The 16,256-nt window shown below is 41.2% G+C and overlaps 1 protein-coding gene across 3 annotated transcripts in view; it reads left to right on the forward strand.

The window, feature by feature from the left end:
* ptprb (protein tyrosine phosphatase receptor type b) overlaps positions 1-16,256 on the forward strand; it is a 114,610-nt gene that overhangs the window by 32,880 nt on the left and 65,474 nt on the right. For all 3 annotated transcript variants that reach the window (XM_059652487.1, XM_048548990.2, XM_048548991.2), the window contains 4 exons: positions 419-695; positions 6,612-6,890; positions 10,631-10,888; positions 13,309-13,572. In XM_059652487.1, the coding sequence (XP_059508470.1) occupies positions 419-695; positions 6,612-6,890; positions 10,631-10,888; positions 13,309-13,572 (1,078 nt within the window). The remainder of the gene's footprint in view (positions 1-418; positions 696-6,611; positions 6,891-10,630; positions 10,889-13,308; positions 13,573-16,256) is intronic.

Raw genomic sequence — 16,256 nt, forward strand, 5'->3', positions numbered from 1 at the left:
GAAGCTTCTGGGCTGTTGATTTTTGGAACAAAAACACAATAACGCTTGCAGATCTAAGGTGGAATTAAAATAATTTTTTTCCTGGCTTCGTACTCGGTAACGCGCTTACTTTTTTTATCCGTTGAAGATTATACGTTTGGAAAAAAATACGTGTAATTAACTACAAACGGGAAAAAAGAGACGCGTAACTTTTTCCTCTTCAGGATATTTGTAATTATTGCCAAATGTCAAGGGGCAACAATGTGGGTCCATCCAATGAATGCAAAAACTAAGCAAATCGCTTTTTGCCAGAATTATTCAAGTCCCGTACTACCACAGGGTCACTTAACAACTATTTATTATGTTTGTCCACGCTGTGTTCTCGAAGTAAAAGACCGGATTAATTGTTTTTTTTTGTGTGTGTTACTTTTTCTTACAGCCTGGGATTGTGAAGGCTGAGAGGTGCGCGGTTAACGTGACGGATGTCAGACAGATCGGGGATACCGTTCACCTCCAGTGGAACAGCCCGGGGAATGCCTGCAACTTCAGCGTGGCTTACAGATGGAATCAGTCCTGGGTGGAGAGCTGCAACCCAGCTCTGTACAGCGGAGTTGCCTACGAGTGTGAGGTGAACGAGCTAGAGGCAGGCACACTACACCGGCTCCAGATAGTGTCGCTTACTGACGGGCTATCGGCAAATGTAACAGCGCAGACAGGTAAGGCACATCGAAATGAAAACAAGAAGCGAGGGGGATCCAATTATATATGTGACGGAGGGGTGGCTATCAATAAAGTTATTAGGCCCGACTGAATTATTAACTCTACGATTAGTTTCCCAGTTTAGAAGTCATACGACACCAGGTTTTAGTCCGACAGATTTATTTGAAATCACAAGCTTGTGCTTTCAAGTAAACTTGTTGGACTATAACCTGGTGTCGTGTGTCTTCTGACCTTGTCCACCACAGCCCAACGCCGGCAGCTCCACATCATACTTTGCCAAGGTATTGAATTATAGGTTCTATTATTATGTTGTGCAATTAAGATCATTGCTAGAATGTGGCACAACCTCACTTTGAAATTCCAATTCTGCCCGGGGATAAAATTGACATATGCATGGGAAGTATATATTCTTGATGGTGCGGCGGGGTTAGAGGTAGTCGAGGGTATTAACCAGTTTCACCTGAAGAAAGAAACAGAACGTCCTTGGAACCTCCAGCAACTTTCGGGATGATGCCCCGATCAGCGGCCACTGGGTGCTGTCTATAGCCAGCGCCGGCACTTTAAACAGTATGCTGTACAGTACAGTCCGACCACAGGCAGCTATTCCTCACTCATAGTTAACTGCCCTGTTAAAGGGGCATAAACGCCATCTTTGAGGACAATAGACAATAGACAATAGGTGCTGGAGTAGGCCATTTGGCCCTTCGAGCCAGCACCACCATTCATTATGATCACGGCTGATCATCCACAATCAGTATCCTGTTCCTGCCTTATCCCCATAACCCTTGATTCCACTATCTTTAAGAGCGCTGTCTATCTCTTTCTTGAAAGCATCCAGAGAGTTGGCCTCCACTGCCTTCTGGACCAGAGCATTCCATATATCCACCACTCCCTGGGTGAAGAAGTTTTTCCTCAACTCTGTTCTAAATGGCCTACCCGTTATTTTTAAACTGTGTCCTCTGGTCCTGGACTCGCCCATCAGCGGAAACATGCTTCCTGCCTCCACAGTGTCCAATTCCTTAATAATCTTATACGTCTCAATCAGATCCCCTCTCATCCTTCTAAACTCAAGAGCATACAAGCCCAGTCGCTCCAATCTTTCAACATATGATAGTCCCGCCATTCCGGGAATTGACCTTATGAACCTACGCTGCACTCCCTCAATAGCAAGAGTGTCCTTCCTCAAACTGGGAGACCAAAACTGCACTCAATTGTCCAGGTGCGGGCTCACCAGGGCCCTGTACAGCTGCAGAAGGACCTCTTTGCTCCTATACTCAATTCCTCTTGTGATGAAGGCCAGCATGCTATTAGCTTTCTTCACTGCCTGCTGTACCTGCATGCTTGCTTTCATTGACTGATGTACAAGAACACCTAGATCACGTTGTGCTTCCGCTTTACCTAACTTGACTCCATTGAGATAGTAATCTGCCTTCCTGTTCTTGCCACCAAACTGTATAACCACACATTTATCCACATTAAACTGCATCTGCCATGCATCCGCCCACTCACCTACCCTGTCCAAGTCACGCTACATTCTAATAACATCCTCCTCACATTTCACACTGCCAACCAACTTTGTGTCATCAGCAAATTTGCTAATATTACTTCTAATTCCTTCATCTATATCATTAATATATATCGTAAACAGCTGAGGTCCCAGCACCGAACTTTGCGGTACCCCACTGGTCACTGCCTGCCACTCCGAAAGGGACCCGTTTATCACTACTCTTTGCTTCCTGTCAGCCAGCCAATTTTCAATCCAACTCAGTATTTTGCCCCCAATACCATGTGCCCTAATTTTGTTCACCAATCTCCTATGTGGGACTTTATCAAAGGCTTTCTGAAAGTCCAGGTACACTACATCCACTCTTTAAAAGCTTCCTAGTCCTCCGGCTTCCCACTTATCTTTGCTATGTTATACTTCTCTTTTATCTTTATACAGCCCTTAACTTCCCTCGTCAGCCACGGCTGACCCCGCCTCCCCTTAAGATCTTTCTTCCTCTTTGGTATGAACTGATCCTGCACCTTCTGCATTACATCCAGAAATACCTGCCATTATTGTTCCACTGCCATCCCTGCTAGGGCATTGTACCACTGAACTTTGGCCAGCTCCTCCCTCATAGCTCCATAGCTCCCTTTATTCAACTGCAATACTGACACATCTGATTCTCCCTTCTCCCTCTCAAACTGCCATGAAATTCTGGATTTATTTTACAGGGAAGAGCCTGCAGGAGGTTATTTTCCAATTTAGGAGAAAAAAATTGTCTGCAGAAATTGCTGAGAACCGTTTCAGACACCTTTCAAAATCAAATCGAAATGGTCCAAGTTTTGAAAGTGAATACAACTGATGACAGGCTAAAATGTAGACTGAAAGATCTGTCACTTCACTAGATGGCCAATATCTTGCACTAGTAGTTTAGTTAATTACGTTCCAGAGGAAAGCTAGTGAAAGAGGGTGGCATTGTAGCACACTGTGGTCTCCCTGGGCGAAATATTGTGTCCAAGACTCCCTTACCCCAGAGCTATAACTACCCCACCGCAGAGCTATGACTTGCCTACCTCAGAGCTATGTTCGAACAGGTTGTTTCTTTTTAATAGTTATAAAATGGCTCATTTCTCGCTAATAAGTATCGACTAGTTTCACATTAGAATTATGTTTTAATCTGTGTTAATTTTCATGGCAAGAGCTGTTTTTGAGGAGGGGAGATTATTTCAAATCTATTGCCCCCCCCACCTCCTTTGGGAGCAAGGTTTGGCAGTCTGCCTCAACAAGTGACCTTAATTTAGGCCGTACAAGTGTGCACAGATGTGAACGGCGGTGATTTCACTGGACAGAGGCCAAACCCTAAATATGCAACAATGGTTCGAAGTTGAGTCGAGCCAGGAGTGGTTGAACCCCGCCAGTATTGTTCCTTGTTCTACCGGATGTTAGAAAAGGCCCGAGTGTTTTATTCTTGTTGCCAAATAGATTTCGGTAGATGAGGAATGTGCTGCCTAACTAAACATTGGAAGCACGGAACCTGAAATCTCTACTGGTATAGTGTAGCAGAGGATAGGGGGGTTGTTCGTACTCTCCTCGAGAAACTTGTTCATTTGTATTTATCGCTTTGATTCAGTATAAGACTTTACATATACATCATTGCTGTCCGATTTAGTCAATTATTGATAAATTGACTTAGGTCTATTAAAGGTTTCCACGGACCATATAGAGTATGACATGTATAAAGGGTTAGCCCAAATCTCCCCAGTTTATCTCCATAATTATCTGAGATGAACCAGGATCCAAGATTTGTAACTGATATCCTTAGCCATTTAATCACCTCAGTACTGGCACTAACAAGCCATGGGAATTTACCTCCCTCATCATCCCCTCATTAGGTTTTATTTCTTAAAATAAAGGAAGGTAATATCTCTGATCCCTAACTGGAGATCTTGGAAGTTAATTCACCCTTTTTAATACTTAGATTTACAAAGGACCATACCAGAGAACACAGGCTAAATAACCAAAAAAAGTTGAGCAATTTTGTGACTGAATAAGATTGGAATGTGGAATACTTTGCTGCAAGTAGTGATTAATACTGAAAAAAAAGCCTTGATAATTACTTAAAGGAGAATAGAAATGGATAATGGAGGAAACTGGAAAATAAGTCATAGAATTACAGAGTCATAGAGTCCTTCAAAAAAACCTTGTCTCAACCCTGTGACTTTGTGCTGACATTTCTCTTGCTTAGGTATATCTTAATATAAACCTGGAAACCTTTTTGGATTTCAGTGGCCAGAGAGATTTGGTGGGCTCTATCTATTGTGTTTCTCAGAAAATACCAATTTAGGGTCAAATGCAAACATTGACAATGAAAAAAAGAAAGACTTGCATTGTAGGTAGTTTCTAATCAGCTATTTAGAGAATGTTATTATGCATCTCCAGATGCGAGTTAAACCTGGGCCTTTTGGCTTAGAGGTAGGGACACTACCATTGTGTCACAGACCCCCTAAAGCTTGCATTATTTAACGCCTTTAATGCTACCAGATATCCCAGAGCATTTTACGAACAATAAACTAATTAAAGAGTATTCGCTCTTGTAATGTAGCAAGCATGACAGCCAACTTTTGGGGCAACAAGCCCCTATAAACAGTATGTGCATTTTCATGTTGTTAATTGAGGGAACAATACTGGCCAGCATACCAGACAACTCTCCAGTTTGTCTTCAATTAGTGCCATCATATTCTCCTATCTGAGAGGATAAACAGGCCCTCTGTCTAACATCTCATCCTACAGACTGGTCCTCTGGCAGGCCGACTCTCCTCTGTGCCACACTGGAGCATCAGCCGAGATTCCTGAGCTCAAGACCTGGAGTGGGGTTTGAGCGCAGAACCTTGTGACTTAAGAGTTAAGGCACATATGTGTATTGCCAGGTGAAATAATTAAACATATTATTATATCAGATCTGATTATTGCTACACATATTTTCCAATAAGTGATGAATATTAATCTTTAAAATCAAAGCATAGCTTTCAACAATGCAGTATACCACAACTGCACAGATAGTTCAAAAGGTAGAAAGGGCAGGAAAATACATAGATGTGAACAAGTGATTAAATAAGTAAAGACAGACACATATAGATAAATGTATAGATGTAATCCATTTTGTTGCTTTGTTCCATATTTTAGTAACTGCCAAAGTAAAGAACAGTTGTTCTAGACTCACAATGTCTTGAATTCAGCCTGGCCTTACACATGTTTTATCCTTTATCTGACAGTTATATGCATTCTGTGCAAATTGTATGATTTTCCATCTATCTTTTCATTTGTAAACAGTTATTTAAAGCCTTGTATGATATTGCTTCTGATTTAATGGCAGCACATATAAATCCTAACTAACATACGATGCAATATATAATTGAATTATCACACACTTGTACTCAAAAGTTGTGCAGTAACACATGTACAATGTATCTCATAGTTCAAGATATTATGCAGCACAATCTGGATTTTCAATCTCAATACTGAATAAGGGAGGAAATTCAGAAGAAATATTTTTCAGGAACGAGTACTAAAGCACATCAAATTTTAAGGAGAAGTAAGCACTCAGACGTTGCACTGAATAATAAATTAGAATTTGAGGACTGAATGGACAAGAGCTGGCCACCCTATTATATAAAGGATATTATTAAGCTGTAGAGGGTTCAGAAGGAATTTACAAGGGTATTACCAAGAATGGAGGGTTTGAGTTATAAGGAGAGGCTTGATAGGCTACGACGTTTTTCACTGAAGCATAAGAGTTTGAGGAATGACCTGAGAGAAGTTTATAAAATCATGAGAGGTTAAGATAAGGTGAATGGTAGGTGTTTTTTTCCCTAGGGGGTGGGGGATTTCAAGACTAGGGGACATACTTTTAAGGTGAGAGGAGGAAGATTTCAGAAAGATATCAGGAGCAATTTTTTTTCCCATAGAGTGTGGTTTGTGTGTGGGATGAAATTCCAGAGGAAGTGATGGATGTGGGTACAGTTACAACATTTAAAAGACATTTAGATAAGCACATGAATAGGAAATGTTTGGAGGGATATAGGCCAAGCATAGACAGGTCAGACTAATTTAGTTTGGGATTATAGTTAGCACGGGTTGGTTGTTTAGATGAAAGGGTCTGTTTCTATAACAGTTGAATTTCTTCATTAGATCGCTTTTAACCTTAAAGCCAAATGCTGCAGAAGTTAGAAATCTGAAATAGACAAAAGAAGAACCCAGAAATTGTCAGCAGGCTTTACAGCATCCAGAGAGACAGGAACATTGTCAATATTTCAGATCATCCACCTTTTATCAAAACTGCTCCACCTCTGCAGGTGCTGTCTGACCTGCTGAGTATTTCCGGCAATTTTGTCTGTCTCTTTTAATATAACCTTTAATTTTTTTTAAGATCCCAAACCACCCCAGAGCCTTGGAGTGATCAAAAGTAGGACAACCTCCACAAGTCTCCACGTCTTTTGGACTCCAGGACCTGGGAATGTTGATTTTTATGAAGTCAGTTTATTTGGAATGGATAATAGAGAAACTCAGAATCTCCGCATCCCTGGGAGCTCCCTTAGTAAAGAAGCCTCTTTCCTTACACTGCTACCAGGCAGCAGGTATCGCTTTACTATAAAGGCACTTGCTGGAAACAAGAGCTGTGATGGACCCCGTACTTTTGGATCCACATGTAAGTTGTAATGATTTGGTGGGCCATATCATGTTGGGAATAAGATTAAGAGCTAATTTTAGTCATACAACATTTTTTGAAATCTTACAGGTGTTTTTCTTAACTAATATCATCTATTTACATCTGAAATATCACATCCACTGTCAGTTCAAGTTTGGTCAATGTGACTTGCAGGATCAACCGTCTAAGAAAATGAGTCAATAGTTTTGAAGGGCATCTTTGTTGGATAAACTCTATTCTCACAGCTTAAACATTGCCATGTTACTGTAAGGTCAAATCTCTGCAGGCAGTCACCAGCTGTTAAGTCTTAGAGAGATTGCTTGTTGGAAAATAAGAATCACGTAATTTTTATTTTCTATGCTCATTCATTATAACGGACCATATATCTTAGTAAATAATTAATTATACTTTGATGGGGAGAATTTTGTTGCTGTAAAAGAGCATAAGGATCTGGCAATGCCAGTTTGCAAGTCCAAGATGTGCAAACTCTCCTGGGCAGAAAAGTTAGAGCTTGAGCCAAGTATTACAAGTGAATTGTAGCCATAATGAGATGCATGCCTCAGCTACTGCTCATGATTGTGATAGAATAGTTTTCTGGAATGAGGATATGACAAAAAACATTGAATAATTATATTATTTTTCCCCCAACAGTAGAAGACACAAGTGTCTTGCCAGACTAAAGGGTAATCCACAGGCTGATAAGAATAAGGAAATAAAGATAAATAACACAGCAAAGAATGTATACTGAAGAAAATCGGGGTCTAAAATCCAACAAACTCAAGGACCTAATGGCTTATATTCTATGGCTCTAAACGTGGTGGATGCAATAAATAGTAGAAGCACTGGTCTCAATTTTCTAAAATTCCTTAGATTCTAGAATGGCTCTAATGTATTGGAAGTTAAGAAATGTAGCATTATTATTCAAGATCAGAAGATAGAGAATAAACGAACAACAGGCCACTTAGCCTCATTTCAGTCATTGAAAAAGTGCTCGATCTCATATTAAGGAATTAAAAACAATGCATTTAGAAACTGTACTATGGTTGGAACAAATCAATATTATTTTTATAAAAGAGAAACCCTTTTTGATATATTTATTTGGGCTTTTTGAAAATGTATCTACAGGTAAAATAGAGGGCACCAATAAATTTTGTGTACGTGGATTTTCAAAAAGCATTTGACAAGCTGCCCACGAAGGTTAATACACAAGATAAGGACTCATGGAGTTGGGGTGATAAATTAGCATGGGTAGATGATCAGTTCATGGATGGGAAACAGATTAGAGATATATTGCCATTTCCTCACCGTTGCTATGTCAAAATCCTGAAATTTCCTCCCTCACAGCATCGTGAGTGTACCTACACCATGTGGACTGCTGTAGTTCTAGAAGGCAGCTTACCACCATCTTTTCAAAGGCAGCAGGGATAAGCAATGAATGAATGAATGAATAAACAAATGGGACATTTTCAAGTTGGCAAGTTGTGACTAGTGGAGTAGCACTAGAATCGTTGCTGGGCCTCAGCATTTTACAATTTATGTTAATAACTTAATGGTAGAAAATAGTGTATGTAACAAAGACAGGAATTGCTGGAAATGTAGGTACAGCAAGTAACTAGTGAAACAAATAGCATGTTAGTCTTTATTACAACAGGCCTTGGGGGAAAAGAATAAAGCAGCCGTAGTACAATTTTATGGCTTTTTGATGAGATTGCGTCTGAAATACTGTGTGCAGTTTTGATCTTTGTATTTAGGAAGCATATACATGCTTTGGAGGCAGATTCAGTGGATTAGTCTCTGGGAAGAGAGGATTTTTAACTACAATGAGAGGGTGAGTAAATTAGATCTAAAGTCTCTGGAGTTTAGAAGAACGAGGAGTGATCACTATGAAACATTCAAGAATACAACGGAGTTTGACAACCATGAAAAGGAAAATTGAATAGTCATTTTATTTCTATCTCCACAGTAGAAGACTGGAGAGTAATCCAAGAGTTTGCTCTGACAGGGAAATCTAGAACAAGGGCACAGTGGGTTGTGATCATGCTATCATTTAATAATATGTGAAGCTTATATAGACAGATTGTTGCTTTCTCAGGGAGGTCAAGGGAGGTAAGGAGCAGGCAGGACAATAGAGCTAAAGTCCAAGATCAACTATGATCATAATGATTAGCTGAGCATGTTAACAGGTCCACAGGATTTTCTCCTGCTCCTGTTTATTATGTGCTGATGTGTGAAGAATGTTCGATAAATTTAACCACCAGAACTCAGTCAGCTTGTTCTCTGCCTCCCCATGAATCCTGACAGTGAAGCGAAATACAAAAAACAATCACTCAAATTAACTTCTAACAAAACTTCACTGGATGTGATTTCAGCGCTGCTTTCTAACTGTGATTTCTGTGATCACAAGAGCAGGACAGAAACTGGGAACCCTGCATCCTAACTATAGGTGAGGTACTGGCCTTCGTGGTATTACTACTAGACTTTTAATCCAGAGACCAAAAAATGTTCTGGGGAACAAACTTCAAATCCCACCATGGCAGATGTTGGAATTTGAATTGAATTAAAACAAAAATCTGGAATTAAGAGTCAAATAATGACCATGAATCCAGTGTTGATTGTCAGGATAAAACCATTTAGTTTACTAGTATCCTTCAGGGAAGGAAACTGCCATCCTTGCCCAGTCTGGCCTCACTGTGAACTGCCCTCTGGACAATTACCAATGGGCAATAAATGCTGCTTGAAGCCATCCAGGACATGACTTCATCATGACTTGACTCTACATCACCATTCCTTGACTGTGACCAGGTGAAAACCCTGGAATCCCTCCCCAGCAACAATGTGCATATGTAGACATTAATCAGTGTTTTAGGAGCAATTAGGCACTGACAATAAATATTGTCCTTGCTAATGTTGCTGTTGTCCAAAGAACTAATGTTTAAATTTCTGTCATGAGCGTCGTTTCCATGTTATTGAATGTCTTGTAGACAATAGAAAGTGATGCTTGTTAACTCAGAGCCTATTCTCGGATCAGAGACTTAGAAGGCATGTTTGATCTTTGGTACTAAATTATAAGGATGCAGTCTCTCCTTGCATAAGTTTCTCAACTACACAATGAATATCCATATGAAGTATTTCATCTCTAGCAGTTGTTGAAAGGGATAGCTGGTAGTAGTCTCGCCGCATTTTGGCTTTGCTCCTTTTGTATTAATTGCATGGATTAACAAAAGTTTCAAGATGATCATTTTTAAAATATTCACAAGCATTTTGTTTTTGTATTCATTCGGGGATGTTGGATTCTCTGATGGGACCAACATTTATTGCCCACCCCTGGTTGCCCTTAAGAAGATGGTGGTGAGCTGCCTTCGTAAACCACTGCAGTGCATTTAGCAGAGCTCTGTGCTGACACTAGATTTCAGTCAGTGTTCTAAGATGCTGGGTGCAAAGCTTCATTTTTAACATCTGCCAGTGTCGTGTTGTTCTCAGCAATCATATGTAGTAAAACAGTTCTCATCATCTCCAGAGATTAAATGCATGATAAACAATCACAATTTTGTTAATGGGCCTTTGCCATTTCCCTTAATCTTACCCTCATATCTACCTCCATCAGTCTGTTATCACATGGGTTCTTTGCAGCTATATAGAATTACGTTGCCGAGTATAATTAACTGTAATCTGCATACTTTTAAAAGAATGTTATAGTATCAACCTATCTGACCAAATATATCTAACTGTGGTCTCTCTAGTTCCCTCCAGGGTGAAGGATATCCATATTTCAAGGGAGCCAGACAGTCTCACCACAGTCTGGATTCCTGGCCCTGGGAAAGTGGACAGCTTCAGACTGTCTCTGAGCGACAAGGGAAATGTGGTCCGGCAGAGCACTTTTTCCAACTCAACCAACCGTCACACATTCAGGGGTTTAACAGCCGGCAGAGTGTACAATCTCACCATGATCAGCGTAGTGGGAGAGCTAGAGACCATCAGCTCGAAATCTGTGCAGACAGGTAACTTAGGAGATGATCATTCACATCTCCATTGGGATGAATATGTGATCACAATGAACTACTAACTAAAACACAAAGATGTGTGTGAGGTCAATGCTTAAACAGGAGTCAGTCTGGAACTGTTTTATCCCATTGGTTCGAAAGGAATGTTGGTAACATTACAGTGAATGCCTTTTTTATCACAATTCCAAATGTTGCTGCTTATTTGTGAGAGTGCTGGGACTTGAACCTAGAGTTGTTGGACCCAAAGACCAAAGAAACTATGACTGCACTGCAAGATCCTCTCAGTATAGTTTAAAACCACAGACGTGATTTTAAATTAGTTATAATTTTTGTGTCTTCAAAATCTTATCTTTTGAGTTGAAAAAGCTTTATTATTTTAGTGAAGAGAAGGTAATCAGAAACAAGTGCCTCTTTCGTTATTAATCACTCCCAGCGCTGAATAATCTTGGTGATGCTGTTGTGAAAAATAGCTTGGCTGATGCTCTGATTAGTTTGGCAGTTCTGGCCATCAGGAACAGTGGCCTGTGGAGCTTGAAGCAATGCGACTCCAAGTGCTGGCCTCAGATGAGACCCTTAATTAAAGTCACTCTCCTTCTGTTGGAGCTGTGGTCGCAGCACCTACAGAGATCAGTCTCAGTCTGGCAGCACTCAAGTGATACTTATAACAGTATCTGGCACTGAACGTACTGAAATTTAAAAGCAACTCAACCTTGGAAACAACTTTTTGATATGTACCAAAGATTCTTGCACTAATGGAAAGTAATTTGAAGGTTTGCACAATTAAATCTGTCACTATATTCAGTTATGATGTAAAATTAAACCCACAACCATTAACAGGGTGAGATAGTAATATGTGGTAATATCTATTGTAGAAATCTAGATGCCCAGATGAATACTCTGTGGATAGTGTTTAAATCCCATCAAAGCAGCTGGTGAGGTTTGAATTCATTTAAGAAACGTGGTATGAAAAGCTTCAGTGGTGGTCAATGTGCTAAGTGTAACCAATTGTTATGAAAACTCATCTGGCTCACTAATCTCCTTCAGAAAGAAATCTGCCAACCTTGTAAGGCCAGACCCACAGCAACCCGCTCTTAACTGCCCAATGATGTCATATAGGGTAATTAAGGATGGACAAAAAATGTTGGCCTTGCCATTAATACCCACATTCCTGTGAAAAGAATGAAAATAATACACTGGTACCCTGTTCTTAGTCAGTTTCTTCTATCAATAAGGAGCCGCTGATCCCTTTGAACCTGTTCTGCCATTCAAAAAGGTCATGGCTGAGATAATCACTCTATATGCCCCCCTTCCCAATATCCCCTTACTTACCAAGAATATGCCTATTTATGTCTTAAAAAATAATCAAAGACTTGGCTTTCAATGTCTTTTGAGGAAAAGAGTTAAGGTGTACCCGTCTCTGTGACAAAATAATTCTCATTATCTTTGTCTTAAATAGGACAAGCCATTATTTTTGAAAAATAACCCCCAGATCTAGATTCTCCCACAAGAGGAAATATCCTTTCCATATCCAATCTGTCAAGACTCCATGGGATCTCATACATTGCAAACAAATTGCCTTTTACTCTTTTGAAGTCCAGCAGACACAAGTCTAGCCTGTCCAATGTTTCCTCATAAAATAACTCACCCATTCCAGTTATTAGCCCAGTAAACCTTACATGAACTGCTTGCAATGCATTTATATGATTACTTAAGTAAAAAGGCCAATAATGTAAACAATGCTGCACACAGAGTCTCACTGTATAAATGAAGTATAATCTCCCTACATGTGTATTCAGTTCGCTTCACGATAAACATTAACATTCTATAAGCTTTTCTAATTACTTGCTTTCCCTGTGTGCTAACCTTTTGTGATTCATGCACAAGGGCAAATAGTTCCCTCTGCAGCTCAATATTCTAACTATTTACACCACATGGTTCCTTTTTATTCCACCTGTCAAATTTGCCAATGTGACATTTCTGCACATTATATTCCATTTCCCAAACCTTTGTCCACTCACTTAACCTATACATAATTCTTTGCAGTGTCCTAATGTCTTCTTACCACTTAGCTTCCAATCTATCTTTGTGTCATCATTCATTTAATTTCCTGCAAAGATGTTTTAGAAAGATGAAATATTGTTGAAAGAATATAATATGGATTAATTTGAATGCACTTCCACAGTTGTCATTGCCATTTAAAATGAATATAGAGTAATTAAATTTAAATGACACAAATTATCTTAATATACATTAACAGAATTGACATTAGGGAATAGTGCAATATTCAGATATTTCCACTAATGAAGAAAGAAGCTTATTTAAATTTTAACTCTTCCTTAAGCCGTATACATTAATTGTTTCAATGCTTTAATTGATCAATGATAACAACGATGATATATATATTCTTTTCTTTATAGCTCCAGCAGAGGCTACCTCTGTGGTCGTGTCAAATAACGGCAGCAGTGATAGCCTCCTGGTTTCTTGGAAGAGAGCTGTGGGAGATGTGGATTCATATAATGTCATGCTGTCTTATTGGAGAACTGTTGAAGAAACGAAGAGTTTGCAGTCAAGTACATCCGAGGTTGTTTTTCGAAGATTAACTCCAGGGCGTTTATATAACATCACTGTCAAAACCATCAGGGGAAAGCTGCAGGCAGTAGCTGCAAGTAGTGGCAGAACTGGTAAGACCAGTACAGGATTGAGGTATCTAAAATGACAGTGTTACAGAATCTCCATGATATCTTTTGCTCTCTGCATTAAATAATTGTCTTCCAGTGAGATTTCTATCATTGCTTGCCCTCAGATATAGGTATCATTGGCAAGGTCAACATTTATTACCTGGACCATCTCTGATACCTCTCTCTCTTTCCCGAACCTCTCGGTCTCCATCTCTGGCATCCACCTGGAAACCGTTATCCATTTCAAGCCTACCAACACCCACAGCTACCTAGAATACAGCTCCTCTCACCCACCTTCCTGAAAAAAGACCAACCCCTATTCCCAATTCCTTCACCTCCGTCGCATCTGCTCCCAAGATGAAGCTTTCCACTCCCGGACATCCCAGATGTCTTCGTCTTTTTCAAGGACTGCAACTGTCCCTCCACGATGGTTGAAAATGCCGTCGACCGTGTCTCTCGCATTTCCCGCAACTCATCCCTCACACACCTTACCCACAAGAACAACATCCTCCTTTTTCTCACATATCACCCCACCAACCTCCGAATCCAACACATCATCCTCCGACACTTCCGCCATCTGCAATCTGACCCCACCACCAAAGACATTTTTCCCTCCCCACCCTCATGTGCTTTCCGGAGAGATCACTCTCTCTATGACTCCCTTGTCCGCTCCACACTCCCCTCCAGCCCCACCACCCCCGGCTCATTTCCCTGCAACGGCAAGAAGTGCTACACCTGCCCCCACACCTCCTCCCTCACCCTCATCCCAGGCCCCAAGAAGACCTTCCACATCAAACAGATGTTCACCTGCACATCTGCCAATGTGGTATACTGTATCTGCTGTTCCCATCGGGGAAACCAAGCGGAGGCTTGGGGATCGCTTTGCAGAACACCTATGCTCGGTTCGTAACAACCAAAAACACCTCCTAGTTGTGAACCATTTCAACTCCACCTCCCACTCCTTGGACAACATGTCCATCCTGGGCCTCCTGCATTGTCACAATGATGCCAAATGAAAGCTGCAGGAACAGCATCTCATATTTCGATTGGGAATCCTGCAGCCCAATGGTATGAATGTGGACTTCACAAGCTTCAAAATCTCCCCTCCCCTGAGTGCATCCCAAAACCAGCCCAGCTCATCCCTGCCTCCCTAACCATTCCTCTCACCTCAAGCCCCACCTCCATCTCCTACCCACTAACCTCATCCCGCCTCCTTGACCTGTCCATCCTCCCTGGACCGACCTATCTCCTCCCTACCTCCCCACCTACAGTCACCTTCACTGGCTCCAACCCTGCCTCTTTGACCTGTCTGTCTCCACTCCACTCCTTTATCCATCTTCTATCCGCCTCCTCCTCTCTCCTTATTTATTTCAGAATCCTCTTCCCCTCCCCTATTTCTGAAGAAGGGTCTCGACCCAAAATGTCAGCTTTCCTGCTCCTCTGATGCTGCTTGGCCTGCTGTGTGCTTCCAGCTGCACACCGTGTAATCTCAGATTCTCCAGCATTGGCAGTTCCTACTATCTCTGTAACAATTTATTTAATGTCCCTCTTTTTTGAAGCATTGCAGTCCAAGACTAAGTAACTCCTGCTGTGTTGTGAGTTGGTGAACGCAAACACGTTGATACAGTGGCAATGAGGGATTGGGCGCCTCTGCCTAAATTATGGCTAGTGCATGACTTGAAGGGAATAGTCCTATAGCTCTTACCATTATGGAGGTAGGGACTTAAAGTTTGGAAGCAGTGCATCATTTCAATCAAGGATTCCAGACTATGGCGTTGAGAGTTGGAATTTTGGGATCATGATCTACCTGCTGCAATGCTCTGACCCAGTGCTAAAAGCTGTGAGGTCATTTTAAAAGGTCAGATATGTTCTTAAAGTGGGTGTGGACTAATGTTGTTTGGAAATCCCTATAGAGAAGTGGGACGTCACCGCCCCTACCCTCACAGACCTCCATCCCCACTCTGTTTCTGGTATTGATGAATCAACTTGTTCAGGAATGTTATGGCATAACTCTTGGATAGGTGGAACATGAAGACAGAGCTCGTGGCTCAGACATAGGGACACCACCACTGTGCTACTAAAACTCCCTCACACTCTCTATCTCTCTCCCCCATCTTCCTTCCCTGCTGTCACAGATTTCCCATTCTCCCAGTTCAAACAGGTGCCCTCCGCCCACTCCATCATTCTCACAAATCCCTCTCCTACTCTCCCCACAACCCCACTCTTTGACTGTTCCCACATGCTTCCTCTAGGTCTGCAGTCACAGCTATTCTCAAATACCCAAATGGGGGTCACAAGGGTACGTAACTTGCAAGGCATTGCTTTCAATCAAACACATACCAGAGCTATATTGCAGTGACAGTGAAGAGAGTTAATGTTTAACGGGTAGATAAGTTGCTGACCAAGTGAATTGCTTTGACCCAGTGATGTTGAGTTCCCTATTTCAGCTGCAAGTGTTCATGCAGGCTTTTCCTCACACTCCTGACTTGTTTCCTGTAGGTTACATGGATACTTTAGGGAGTCAGGAGATGAACAGTCAGAATGCCTATCCTCTGACCTGCGGTAGTAGCCACAGTGCTTTAGTTGCTCGTCCACTGAATGTCTGCCCAGTGCTGAACCGTACCATCCAGGGTGATTTTAAGGATTTAGGTTTTGACAATGGGACCACCATAGATTATTAGGTGTAA

The sequence above is a fragment of the Stegostoma tigrinum genome, chromosome 18, assembly GCF_030684315.1.
Source record: "Stegostoma tigrinum isolate sSteTig4 chromosome 18, sSteTig4.hap1, whole genome shotgun sequence".
NCBI lineage: Eukaryota > Metazoa > Chordata > Chondrichthyes > Orectolobiformes > Stegostomatidae > Stegostoma > Stegostoma tigrinum.